Source organism: Platalea leucorodia (assembly GCF_965183815.1).
Source record: "Platalea leucorodia genome assembly, chromosome: 1".
Taxonomy (NCBI): domain Eukaryota; kingdom Metazoa; phylum Chordata; class Aves; order Pelecaniformes; family Threskiornithidae; genus Platalea; species Platalea leucorodia.
This window is the reverse complement of record NC_138823.1, coordinates 41,459,455-41,472,711: the sequence shown is the minus strand read 5'-3', so window position 1 is coordinate 41,472,711 and position 13,257 is coordinate 41,459,455. Positions and strand designations below refer to the sequence as shown.

Here is a 13,257-nt window from a genome sequence, read left to right as displayed (position 1 = left end):
AAAGGTCTGAAACTTGCACAGCTGTGAGCCCAGACAAATCTAAACACAAGCACCTTTGGGTGTCCAGAAAGCTATGGCTCCTTATTGATGCATTTGCTCATAGGACTTGAATGCGCACTGTACAGAGGGAATCGTATGTCCAGATTACTGTCTTTGCCATTTCCTACTTCCCTCTGTTTTCTGCTCATAAATCCTGAAAATCCCTGTGTCAGTTCCTAATAGATCCAGCCATCCACTGATGTCATATATTAAGTCAGAAGGGGTTTGCTTCATCAGAAACAAAGAAAAGTCTTGTTGGTTTTCTTCCTAAGGTATTCATAGTTTTTAACCACTCCTAAGGGTTTACTGATGTTCAAGACATAACTGGGCGAGACACGTTAGTCCAACACGGGAGTTAATAAGCTCCATACAGGTGCCAATGTTAAACCGCACGTTGTCAGACAAGGTGATGTGCCTTGCTGTTGTAGCGTTAAGATTCAACAAGTGGTTGGCATCCTCCATTCCCACACTTTACACAAATATAACCTGAAAGTGCGAGTTGGCCGTACACAAAGGGTAAAAGGGCAAAAGGCAGTCACTTTGCTTTTCATCCGAGAGCACTGACAAACCAGGAAAGAAACTTTTTGACTAAGTAACAATTCCTTCCCAGGGGTCCTCCTGGAAAAATGCAACTGTCATCCCCCTTTAAATTTCAATGTCCCTGTACAGGCACAAAACACTAACTCAGCTAAAAGTTCCCCACAACTGTGTGGTAGCTGTGCTTTCAGTTAACGATGCTTTATGAGCTTTAAAAGAAATACAGTCAATGTTGTGGTTTCTGATGTAAAATGAAACCTGGAATCTAATTTGAGATATCAAAATCTAATTACTATTCATAATAACGAATCTTTGGCTTTGTCATTTTCACCTGCAATGTTCTTGGCTATGGAAAATGTTGAGGTCTATTTATCAGTGTCATTTTGCAGTGATGTATCATTTACTGTTCTTAAGAAAAAAAAATAATATTTAAGTTGCTTTACAGTTGATATAAAAACTTGAGTTTATTATGAGACTCAAAACTGAAGTCTCTAGCAGTCCTTACCTAGATAAATCTCCCCCTAAAGTAACAGTGTTGGACAAAGAGTGTGGATCAAATCCAGTATGAATGAGAAAGCCCACTATCTCCCACGCATACGAAGAAACCCCCACCATTTCCCCATGTCTTCTACAAAGGTGCAAGACGTACAGGCAGCCTGCCTCAGTAAATTTTTCCACCCGCTTTACTTTTTTTTTGACTGATTTTGTTCAAAGTACTCTTGGAAAAAAAAAATAAAAAGATAAACACACTTCTGCTAGCAAATGCCAGAATAAAAATATATTCTAGTAGTCTTTGGCTAACTTAGTCCTGAAATGAATTTACATCACCAAAATACCTCTTAATTGTGTTAAAACATTCAGAAAACTTATTGCACACATTATTCTTCCAAAATTCACAGGAATCTTTTGCCTTACAGTCTATTCTTCACTTGCATGCCCTTCTTCTCTCTCTTTGGAAAATACATCAATTGCTTATTAAAAAAAAGAACTGTTTTGGCATGGCTGACTTGTAGAGATACAGAGCTAAGCAGAGTCAGTGAATCCACTCACTCTGATATGGACACATGATATGCAATTAAAATCTCCATTCACATTCCTACAGGGTTGTCAATCAAGAGAAAAGCCTTTTTGACAACATCCAGCGAAGCGTACCAACTAACTGCTGAACAGGAACTTAAACAGTAACAGCTTTTGTTACTAGCAAGAACGGATTTTACCAAGATTGGGCTCGGTTTCTAAAGAAATCATTATGTTAAAATTTGGGGGGCTTTTCATTAAAAATTAAAATGTGTCACAAAGCTATTGTGTGTGAAGCTATCGTATTATGTAATACATGAGGGTTATCAGATATATGTGGAAAAAAACCTCTAACCCTTCTTGGCTGTAGGAAACAATTTAACTGTTCATATTTAGAACAATGAGCAATGATTACAAGTCAGTTTTTAGCTAGAAGAGACCATTTTTCTAATTGCATGTTGTCCCTTTGGTAGGCACCAAATACCTTTTATAATATTATAAGCTGTCCAGCCACAAAACTAATACTGTAAAAGGCCTGCTACTGCCAAAAACGATACTGTGAACAATTTATTACTGACACACTGGAAAATGATGTGGCCTAATTATAAGTATTTGCAACTCTTTGGAAATATCCTAACTTCGAACTTATGACAATAGAGGAAAAGTCTTTGATAAACACTGAAGATGCTAACATTTACTTTCTAATACCCAGCTAGATAATGTACAACTCCTAAGAGCATTAGGGTACTTTAAAATCAAATCTGTAAAGGTAAAACCAGTAAAAATAAATAGGTTGTTATTAATCTGCTGTTTGAGTTTTGAGCACTAACCTTGAACTACAGTTTTCAAACATGCTAATATTATTAGATATTGAAATATTTGCCCTCTTGCTTATCACGCTCCATAACTGAAGAGAGAGCAGATGCATCCTGACTATTAACAGTCATGACAAATTGCCTTACTAATGAATGTTACACACTGAAAGTGCCATAACTGATTAAACTACAATTTCCCACTACCAGATAGAGAGAGACTTGGGAACTCCAGCAGTGGACAACTCTGATGTTCTGCCAACAGGCCTTCAGGGCACAGTGTGGTATTTAGAAAAACACACTGTAAATTCCATATGAATATATTCTAAAAGACTATGTGTATACAACAGGTTTTAAAGAACATTAGATGAAACAGCTTAGGTTCGTAGCCAATGAGCCATGTAAAACGGATGTGTTTTAACAATTTTAGTATCATTACAAGGCTGCATTGGAGAATATTTCTGTTGGGTTCCTCTACCCCTCTCCCCGCCTCCCCAAACATTGCTTGTGCTTTGCTTTCACATAAAATCTTTCTTTTGTCAGTCTCTTTGTCGGTGCAAAATTGGCAGCGGTTCAAATTCAAAGTACTCCTATTCATTTACTGACCATTAAACCAATGTCATTCTAGTTCACATCAGCCAGAGCGCTAAGCTCTAAAAAACATAAAAGGCTTGCTTCACCACTGACGAATAATGTGTACATTTTTACAGAGCTTAAACCTTAATGCTTTGCCTGAAACTAACAATACAGTATATCTTATCATTCCTTTTTCACAAGCAGGCAGCTGCTGAAACGCTTGCCACTTCAAAATATCAATTGCTTGCCAGAGTTGTCCTCAACACACCCTGTCAAACTCATGTATATTGTGCAATGAAAATGGTGCAGGACTGAAAGCTAGAAATTGTGTCAAATTCTGCTGTAAGGGTATGATGTGCAAAGAACAACGTATGACAACCGTAGAGACTACAAACAATAGCAATGGAGCCAGACACTACATATATCACAACTGTGCCTGTACATATTTTATTGTATGTATTATATATTTAAAGCATGACAAATGTGTCATTGAAGCTATGTGCTACACCAAATAGAAACCCGTCAGCTAGTTAAGATTTTTCATTTCTCTTGATGGAAGTGTAGTGGTGTTTTTCTGCCCTCTGAACATTTGTTTGTAAATCACACAGCACAAAAAAATCAGGTTTTCAAAATGAGTAACAGAAAACAAAAGGCAATACTACAAGATAAGAAAATGAGATTTTGTTCAATTAACACTTTTGCTTTTCTCTAAGGACACATAGCCAGGCTACCTTAAAGAATATCTGAGGCTATGCAAGACAAATACAATATCACTGCACCCATAAATTACAGTATACCTAATTTTAATGCAGATAAGTGCTGGCCTATTGATTTGCATGTTTCCCTGGCAAAATGGAAATCCCATGTGAGTATGTTCTTTGTCTGTAGAAAATGCATTTTAAAAAACCTTTATGAATACAGCAATCTATGGCAAAAAGGAAAACATAAGTCACTAGTATAAAATTACGTATGGAACCTAGAGGAAGTACTGCTCATATATACACATATGTATACACGCATCTCTCAGTGCATGCATGCATGTATGTATGAATGCGTGTTACACAACCACATAGTTTTTTAGCACATAGTTACAATTTCTGTAAAGTGTCTTAACTAATGAAAATTCAGTCTCTAAATACAATCTTAAATTAGCTGAGGAAAAAAATGAAAATTGCCAACCTAAGTAACAAAGTAAGTTACTCATAAATGACCATGGAATGCTAATCTTAAACTAAAGAAACAACACATAGTTGCAAAGAAAAATAAATGTTTAGGAGGCAAGATGAGTGCAACAGCCCACAACAGCATGTAGGTTGCAAAACCTGAACACACGGGATTCCATGAAGGTCATTAACTGCTATAATCCTAACCAAAATTAATAGATACGCCATTAAGGTGTTAATAAATATTTTGGAAAGAGAATAGGTGTTTTAGGTGCTCAGGGTTGCTGACCTTTGCTGTGTTTATTAGTGGGACAATGATGCATTATTAACACACAGCAGCTGTACCTGAACTGCTGCCATGAACATAATAGCCTTTTATAGCCATCAGGGGAGTGAGATGGGAGGCCTTTATTAACCACTAGACATGATTAGCACATTATGTGAACTTTAGTAGGCAAATTATCTCTTATTGAAATATAATGTTGGTTATAACTAATTGTAAACATGATTTTAAAAACTTCTCAATGCAAAACTAAGAGTTTTACTACCGTTTAGCAAATTACTGGCTAGGCCCCTAAAAAAAAAATTCTTGTTTTCCTTTGTTCAACCTGCATAAACAACTGTGCCTCACAAAAACTTATTGCACTATGATAAAACCACTGAAGCGAATGACTACCACATCACGAATATTATTCTTCAGAACTGTAAAAAAACATAAACAGACATTTCCAACACAGTTAAGAAAACTGCTAATGAAGAAAAAAAACTTGCCTTATATTTTCCTATAAAGATTACAAGCAGTTCTTAAAAAAGTCAGTTTGCCAATACATTTTCAAGAGTTAACTTGAAAAAATAACACCATGGTTTACTTCAAAAAGCTTAATTTTGGGTAAGATTATCCCATTAGCCTTTGCAACTGAACACAGCACTGAGAGTCCATTATGAGCAGTCTTTTATGCCCTAGCAGAAAGTCATTAACATAAAATAAATCATTAGCTTTGATATTAAGCCTCTACTATCTGCAGGTTTCTATGACTAATGTTCACAACTGTATCTGCCAAATGATAAATTATACTTTTTCGAAAGGTTATAGTCCTTTTTCACCGCTATTTTTCCTTTTAGTGTTTATTATTATTTCAGGTTGATGCAAACATAATGATTGTATAAGAAATAAATGTTTTCTCTTATTCATGAACACAAACCTACACACTTTTGGCAACTGCGACCAGAATATGACTTCGAAGCCAGCTACTTATAATACAGGATAGAAATGACGGATTTGCAAAGTTCATTTTCTTCATAGTAAGCAATATATAATGAAGCAGAAACATGCGTGTGTATATACGTATAGAGTAGGACTGATACAATAGGAATTTATACGTATGCATAATCTTCTCACTCTTCTGGCAGGAACTGTCTGGATAAATCTTTTGCTTCACATTGCAGACTTCACACTTTCCTTACTGACCCATTTCCCTAAGTACAGGTTATCACTGTCTGATTTCAGAGTTCTGATTTCTTCTTGCATATAGAATAAGTAACTGGAGTTCACTGCGTATTTCCTTAATACAACAAAAATACATACCAGCTACAGCAACTTCCATTTAACCTTTAAGACCATATAATCATCAACAACAATAGCAGGAGACAAAAGTACTACCACAGCAGCTCCATTTCCATGCTTAGCCAGCAGTACCTTTGAAAAAAGCCACTCGTGCCACTTTTGATTGGTAGAGAGCGGTTTAACAGTCAAGAATGTGAATGCTAAAACATTCTGACATTTCCACTAACCTGGATTTGTCAGATGCTCATGTAACTCAAGTATGTTTTGCAACTTAGAAAGCAGTGTGTTTCTTGGGAGGAAACCATACTATGAGGGTCTGTAGCAAATCAAGTGAGAAATACTAAATGAACAGTTCAGAAACAGTGTTAGCATATGTGCAATGGAAAGATAAGATATAAATATTAGTAGAGCCATATGAAATTCAAATGTTAAAAATAAACTACTTACTGCAAACAGAAGAAGCAAAAGAAAGCCACAGACATTACAAATGTCGGTTGCACCAAGATCTCTGCTGAAAAACGATTTTAACTTTGAAGATCTAAGTCCAGAGCTAAACATTTTATTTGATGTCCTGACTTACTAACCTAAAACTGATCACAACGAATGAACATAAAATGCAGATATTCCAGGGGAAGGGGAGATGAGATTTTCTTCTGTGCACTTGCTGCTGTAGAAGGGCAATGCTTGTTGCTGCTGCTAACGCTACGTAATCTGTGCCTAACCACAGAATAATGCAATGTTGCCATTTTCCAGCTGAATGCTGTAGGGAAAAACGTTACGACCAAGAAAATCTCATTCAGGTTGATGTGAATTCCATGTCTGAAAGTATTTTGGAAGCACTGCTATAATTAACACTCATTTGGCTCTTCCGCTATAAACCATGTTTTGGAGCAGTTTATAACTCAGCATTTTTAATGAGAAATCACTACTTGGGCAGAAAAAGGGTACCCAGTTGCGTAACTAAAACAGTAGAATAGAATAGACTATTTCAGCTGGAAGGGACCTACAATGATCATCTAGTCCAACTGCAACAACAAAACATTTCAATTTGGTTAGGCTATATTTAAAATAAGTATTTTAGCGTATGCAGCCCATGCTAGACATCCACAAAGCACGTGTCCACTTCAAAAAGATAAACAAAGCTGCCACTAATTGCCACCGCTGTCAGTTCCAGAAGCCAAGGTCTGCATTGATCCAGGGACTACGCTCTCACCACAAGAAGTGGTGCTTTCAGGTCACTCTTGAGCCGTGCTGAGAGAGCAGTCAAAGGAAGCTTTTTACTTCCACCGTCTAAGTTTTGTTGTATCTGCCATCAATACAGGATTTAAATATCCAAGAATTTTGATCTAAATCCTACCGTGATTAGGACATTTCTCTGCTTAATATAAAGTTGTGGTTAAAACATAGTCCATTTTCCAATGCTTCTGTACAGTGTTAGCAAGACAAGAAAGTCCTGCTAAGATGGGAATCTGAGGACAAGAGAGTGATCAGTTCTTCCTGGTAAAGTGTGATTGTCCCCAATATGCACTGAATTCAACGGGAGTTGGGACTGCCCAGTCCTCCACAGTATCAGCTCCTTAAGTCCTTAAATGCAGCTCCAGCTGCTCTTTGGCTTAATATAAACACCAAAGGTACTGCATGCACTGTAGTGGTTAGCTAATTCAGCATTCTTAATATTGTACAGTTTTCACTTTTTTCAGAAGACCTCATGATAGGCTGATTGAGGGTAATGCCTTAGAGATGGAAACATATCACTCTGGTAAGAGAATAAAACATAATTTCTCTCAAGGTACTGATGTTTGGCAGAAAGAAAAAAAAAAAAAAAAAGAATGACTGTGAGTCCTTTGGTTTATAAAACATCTTTGAGAAAGATTTCTCAAAAGCACAAACATAAATCATTTTCTGTATTCCACTAAAACTGGGACCACTTCTTTTCTGAAACACTGGAATTTAAGGAGGCACACTTCAGGCTTGCTTGTAACTCTGAGACTACATTCTAAGGTCTAGGAACCCAAGAAAAAAGTCCATTTCCCTTTTTCCTATGTGGTATATTTTGAAACTAACTAAAACACTTAACACTTAAAAATCAACAGCCAATACTAATGTAACTGTTTAATCTTTTCTTTAGGAGGCACCAACAAATTTAAAGTATGATTCCAATGCAGTAGGGGACAAGGTAGTTGTCTAAGGAAAAAAAATATGCCCAGAATAAACAAATGGTGATCTATTAGATGAGCATAATCTAAAATTCTGCCAGAACACTAACACAGCATTTCAGCTTTAGAGCTGTCCTTCACAGCCCTGGCCTTCCACAATTCTGTTTCTGAGCTTCAGATAGAGAGTGGATAGAAGCAAGCCACTGGAAATAATGTACACTTTGTAAACAGCCATGGAACATTTTACTTAGAGTAGTCTCTATAGTGGGGTTAAGCTTACACAATAAATTATTTTAAACACTGTATATAAATATATGCACTTTTGCTCCGTGGAATTCTGATTACGAGCGGGATTGTTACCTGCTTACAAAGCACTGTATTATATCTCCTTATCCACTTCTACCCAATGTCACACCGCTGTTTTCATTTTGAAGGGTTTTGCTTCCCTCTCTCTCTTTTTTCTCTCTGTATTCCTCTTTTTAAAAACAACTACAGTCTATCATTCTACCTCTGCTGTCTGGCTGTATTTTTCCACTGCACTGACAACTACCACTGAATACAAGAAAGATGAGTTGTAGGCTCCTGTATTTTTGAACCAGGTAGCAAATCACAGAAGAATCTAGTGCATAATTCTGCAAGGCTAACCATTGGGAGCCGTAAAGACCATTATTTTCTCCCTACTGTTGGCAGGGGTCAGCATCCCTGCCATTAGCTGTGTCAAACTATAATTACATAACTGCACTTTATGTGAGCAGATATCTGAAAACACTGTAAAGTTGCAAGTATGAAAATATACCAATCCTTCTTACAGTACTGATCAAAGTGGTCTTCGGAGGTGACACTTCAATACAGAAAGCCACCAGGATGTTATTTATTGCTTTGCACGTAAACATTTAAACTTACCATCCAACTTCTTCAAGCAGCTTGAAATCCCTGACCATATTCTTCTATCAAATTAAGAAACTCGGATTATCAACGTTATTTCTTTTGTAGCATTCAATTAAGGAACATGATGTTTCCTAAAATAAACTTCAACTGAACAGACTACTCGTATTAGCCTGTAAAGGTCTGAAATGCAATTATGCTTCAAGTTTCAAGAGGCAAACAGTACAACCCCAACTCTAAATCTGTCTGTCCGGCATAAGAGCTCCACTATGTTATTTCAAAGGCTGACCTATATACCGCAGCATACCGTCCATTCTGTCTGTTTGTATAACAGATACCTCACACAGTTGTCATAACCAACATTGTTTGCATTGTTCTTTCACTTTTCTCTCTCCATGGGTAATGCGAGAGAAACAAGGAAAAGCCTGCATAACAATATATGCAGAGTATAATGAGCTTTCACAGCAGATAGATAGAGAAATATTAGACTAACTAAGATGCTTAGAATGCTATTTTAGCTTTATAAAATAAAGATCTAAGCAGTCTTCTGAAACAAAGCCTGCCAACTGAAAACTGTAAGATAAGAAGCGACTGTTTGAATCTACATTATTGCATTTTCCTTTGGCTACAGAAAAATGCACTGTCAATACCTCCCGTGCATGTGCCTGGGGACTCACTCATACGCTATGAACAATCATTTGATCAGGAAAAAAACTTGTGCTAGCAGATCAATTAGAAAACTTAAAAGCATAAGTATTTGCGGAATACATTCTGAATTACCAGCAGCTCAAGCAGACTTAAAATGTAAAGAACCAGTCTTCCATATTTGTGAAAAAACAAAACAAAACAAAAAAAAAACCCACAAAACCCAGGTACGAAAACAAGGGCCAAATCCACTATTAAGTGCCCAAAGCAAGTTTTAACTAACTTTACAAGAAACAAGATCCAGTTCTGCATGAGCTTTGCAGGTAAAGACCTAATCAAGACCACCATTCCAACCCAGAACACGGATCCATCACACTCCAGCCATCATCTCCTTCCCTGGGAGAGATCAAGAGCAAACACTTCACCAAAGTTACTGAACACCAAATTCTGTAGGCCTCCCGCCCTTCAAACTCCCTAAACACACACAGCACAAAAATGAGTGACAGAGCAATACTGTAACATGACGACATGTTTCGAACAAGTCAGATAAGTTTTCACAGCAATGTTAATCATGCTGGGCGAAGTGAGAGAGGGAAGGGGGTGAAAAATGAAATGTTCAGTAAATGTACGCCTCCAAGGGGCCTGGCAAAGCTACTCTGTCCATTTAACACAATCACTGGTCAGTGGCAAAGACGTCCGAAAAAGACATTCGTCCTATACTCGGTATCTTATATTGAAACATTCCTGGTAAGTCTTTTGCAAGCATAAAACATATGTCTTATGACTGTGCACTTTTAAGCACATTATCAGTTCAGGCAAAGTGAAATAGAAGAGTTGCAACTTGTCTACAGAATAAGTGTCTCATTTGCATTTAAAAAGAACAGTTTGCTCCCTCATACATGGCATGACTTAAAAGAAGCTTTAACCAGCTAGTAAAGAAATTCTGAAAACGACTTTCTAAATTAATTTATTCGATTTGCAGTGCAACCCACCAAAAATGATTTAAGGAACTTAATTGGAAAATGATTTAATATATTAAAGTAATTCCTGATTTTCCAAAGCATTTAACTTTTAAATTAAATCTGGTCCACTATCTCAAGAATGATGAGTGAAATGTGTATTCAAGTCATTACCTTCTTTTTGAAGCTTTAAATCACTGATAGGTTTAATAAGGTTTGTCCAGTTTCATTGCCAAATGGGTCTTCAGACACTTTGGTGCTTATGTCATTAATACGAGCCCGAGCCTCTCACTTGGCAACACTTTATGGTTACAATTTACAAAAACGGACAATAGAGAAAGTAACGGCAAGCCACAGATCAAAGGTAGCAGTAGCCTGGTGATTACTCAGAGCACTTAACAAAAAATTAATGCATGCATACAGGCTCCTACGCATCTGGACTCTTCCTGCTGAACAAAGTTCGCTCCTGGCACAAACTTCCGATCTATAGGGCAGCTTTGCCAGATGCTGCAGAACACAGTTACTCAAAACACGGCTAACAGTCATACCTCTGGGATCTCTCTTGAAATATCCTTAGGCATCCACCACAAAGGGCCAGATTTATCCCTGAATTCTATAACTCCATTGAGTATATGTGAAATGCAGCCAGGATGAATTTGGTCCTTTCTGTTGTGATTGGTAGACGAGACCATGTGGGAAATCTTTCCTGAAAACTGAGAGGGCTTCACCCCGGCGCTGCAGCCTCCGCGCTTCAGCACAGATACACGCGATTTGCCTGTTTATCTCTGCATCGAGGCAGCTGCCCGCAATGAAAGAGACGGCTCCGAGCATCGCTCTGACACGTGAGACCGCCACGACAATGGCCGAGCGCGGAGCCAGGCCGGGCCGGGCCGGGCCGGGCCGGGCCGTGCCGTGCCGCCCCGGGCCGCGCCGTGCCGCGCCGGGCCGCCCCGGGCGCGGAGCCCCCCTCGGCGGCAGCGCCCCGCCGCCGCCCCCCGCACCCGCGGACGCTGCGCACGGCGGAGTTTACGCCGCGAAAAGCGGCGGCCGCAGCCTGCCGCAGGCTTCCACGCCAGGTTTCTAAACCAACGCCGAAGCGCGCAGGTTTAAACACATCTTTCGGGGAGCGCTCGCTCACGGCTTTCTCCCCGGGCGGGGGGTGTGCTCAAGAAAGTGCTCTGGGAGGCTCGCACTTCCTGATTATTTCCTATGGCCAGCGTTTTATTCGTGTGCAAAGCCCATTCCGTAACAGCAGAGAAAGTGCAGCTCATGCATGAAGCACCAGCTGGCTCCGGCCACGGAAGCGGTAACAATGCGGGAACCCCAGCCCCCTTGCTCGGCACCAAAAGTAACGCGAAGTGCTCCGGGATCGCGGCACCAAACTCCCGTAAGCAAACCCAGGCTTTGGGCTAGCGCGAGCCTCCGCGGCCAGTTCCCCCTTCCCCAGGGCTCGGGGACCTACAACTTAGCTCTCCTCAGGCACTGACCCTCTTTGCAGGGGTTTAATCAAGTTACAGAGAAACGGGTAAGGCAGTTGCACAGCCGGGACAAAGTCGAGCTCCTGTTCTGAACCCACTTGTCACCCTTATACATCCTTATTGTGCACAGAGAGGTGCGTGTGTGTGTGTGTATATATATATATACATATCACACACACACACACACACACACACACAAACGTGCTCCCGGCACCGCCAAGTACGGCTTTGACACATGAACTGCAGGGTACGCGGCGGGGCAGAGAGTTTCTGCCGGTTTGTGGCGGGCGCGATCCCTCTCCTTAACAGGAGCCCTAGCAATTCAAGTCCTCCGCACCAACATCCTTGTCCACGCCGTTTCTCCGAAAGGGAAGATGTTATGGAAAATGCCTCCCCCACCCACCCACACACATATACACCCCCCCCCGCTCCAGCCGCCCGCCCCCAAACTACTGCGGGGTTTTAATTTGGGGTGCCCGCAGGGGAGCCGCTCCGCGTCCCGGCGGCAGCTCTCCGCGGCGGGCGGCACGGCGCTCCCCGCACCCCGAACCCCGGCAAGTGCCGCTGCCCTCTGCCCGCCCGCTGAACTTGGTGCGCGGCTCGCCACAGCGCAGCGCCCCGCTCATGCAACGCGCCGCGACAACAGCACAATCGACAGCACAGATAAAACACCTCGGACGACACAAAACACGAGTCACCTTGTTGCAATAGTAGGGGTCCAGGCAGGGGGAAGGTCCCAAACAAGGCGTATCAGGAGCGGCTGCAGGCTGAGGAGGTGGTGAATAAAATCTTACGTCCATTTCACTAAAACATCAAGCAAACTCCTTTCCTTTCCTTTTGGTCGTTAATGTTGGTGCAAAAAGGGGGGTGTGTGAGTGTGTGTGTGTGTGTGTGTGTGTGAGGGGAGGGGGGGACACACAACAAGACTGAGAAGAATAAAAAAGAGGTGCCTGACTTCAGTAGTCAAAGAAACACCTTCCCTGCCTCACATCCGTTTGTGGTTTGTAAAGAGAGAGAGAGAGGAGAGGGGGGAAAAAAAAAAAATCTCTTCCAAAAAAGCACCGGTTTGCAGATGTCTGCGAGAGAATCAACAAACCCTCCTTCTTCTACGGCAGGGCAGGTAACTTCGAGTACTTATTGTTTCCCCCGCGCATCGGCACCGGGGCGCTAGCTCCGTGTGTGCCTCTCTTTATGGGAGTCTCGGAGTTGGTTCGCTTCTCCCTCCCTCCCTCCCTCTCGCTCGCTCCCTCTGTTCTTTCCCCGTTCTTTTTTTTGTTGTTGTTGTTGTTGTTATTGTTGTTGTTGTTATTATTTATTTGGTTGGGTTTGGTGGCGGTGTATTTTAGTTGCCCTCCACCGTGAGGAGCGGGGCCGGGGAGGGGGGGTGAGGCGGCGGCGGCGGCGGCAGCCGGGGCCCCCGCGCACC

The 13,257-nt window shown here is 40.9% G+C and overlaps 1 protein-coding gene across 1 annotated transcript in view; it reads right to left on the bottom strand.

The window, feature by feature from the left end:
* Positions 1–12,631, bottom strand: part of TOX (thymocyte selection associated high mobility group box) — a gene marked incomplete at both ends in the record, with an annotated part of 221,351 nt that extends 208,720 nt beyond the window's left edge. Inside the window, one exon of the mRNA XM_082332632.1 lies at positions 12,530–12,631. Coding sequence (XP_082188758.1) covers positions 12,530–12,631 — 102 coding nt within the window. The remainder of the gene's footprint in view (positions 1–12,529) is intronic.
* Positions 12,632–13,257: the final 626 nt, after the last annotated feature.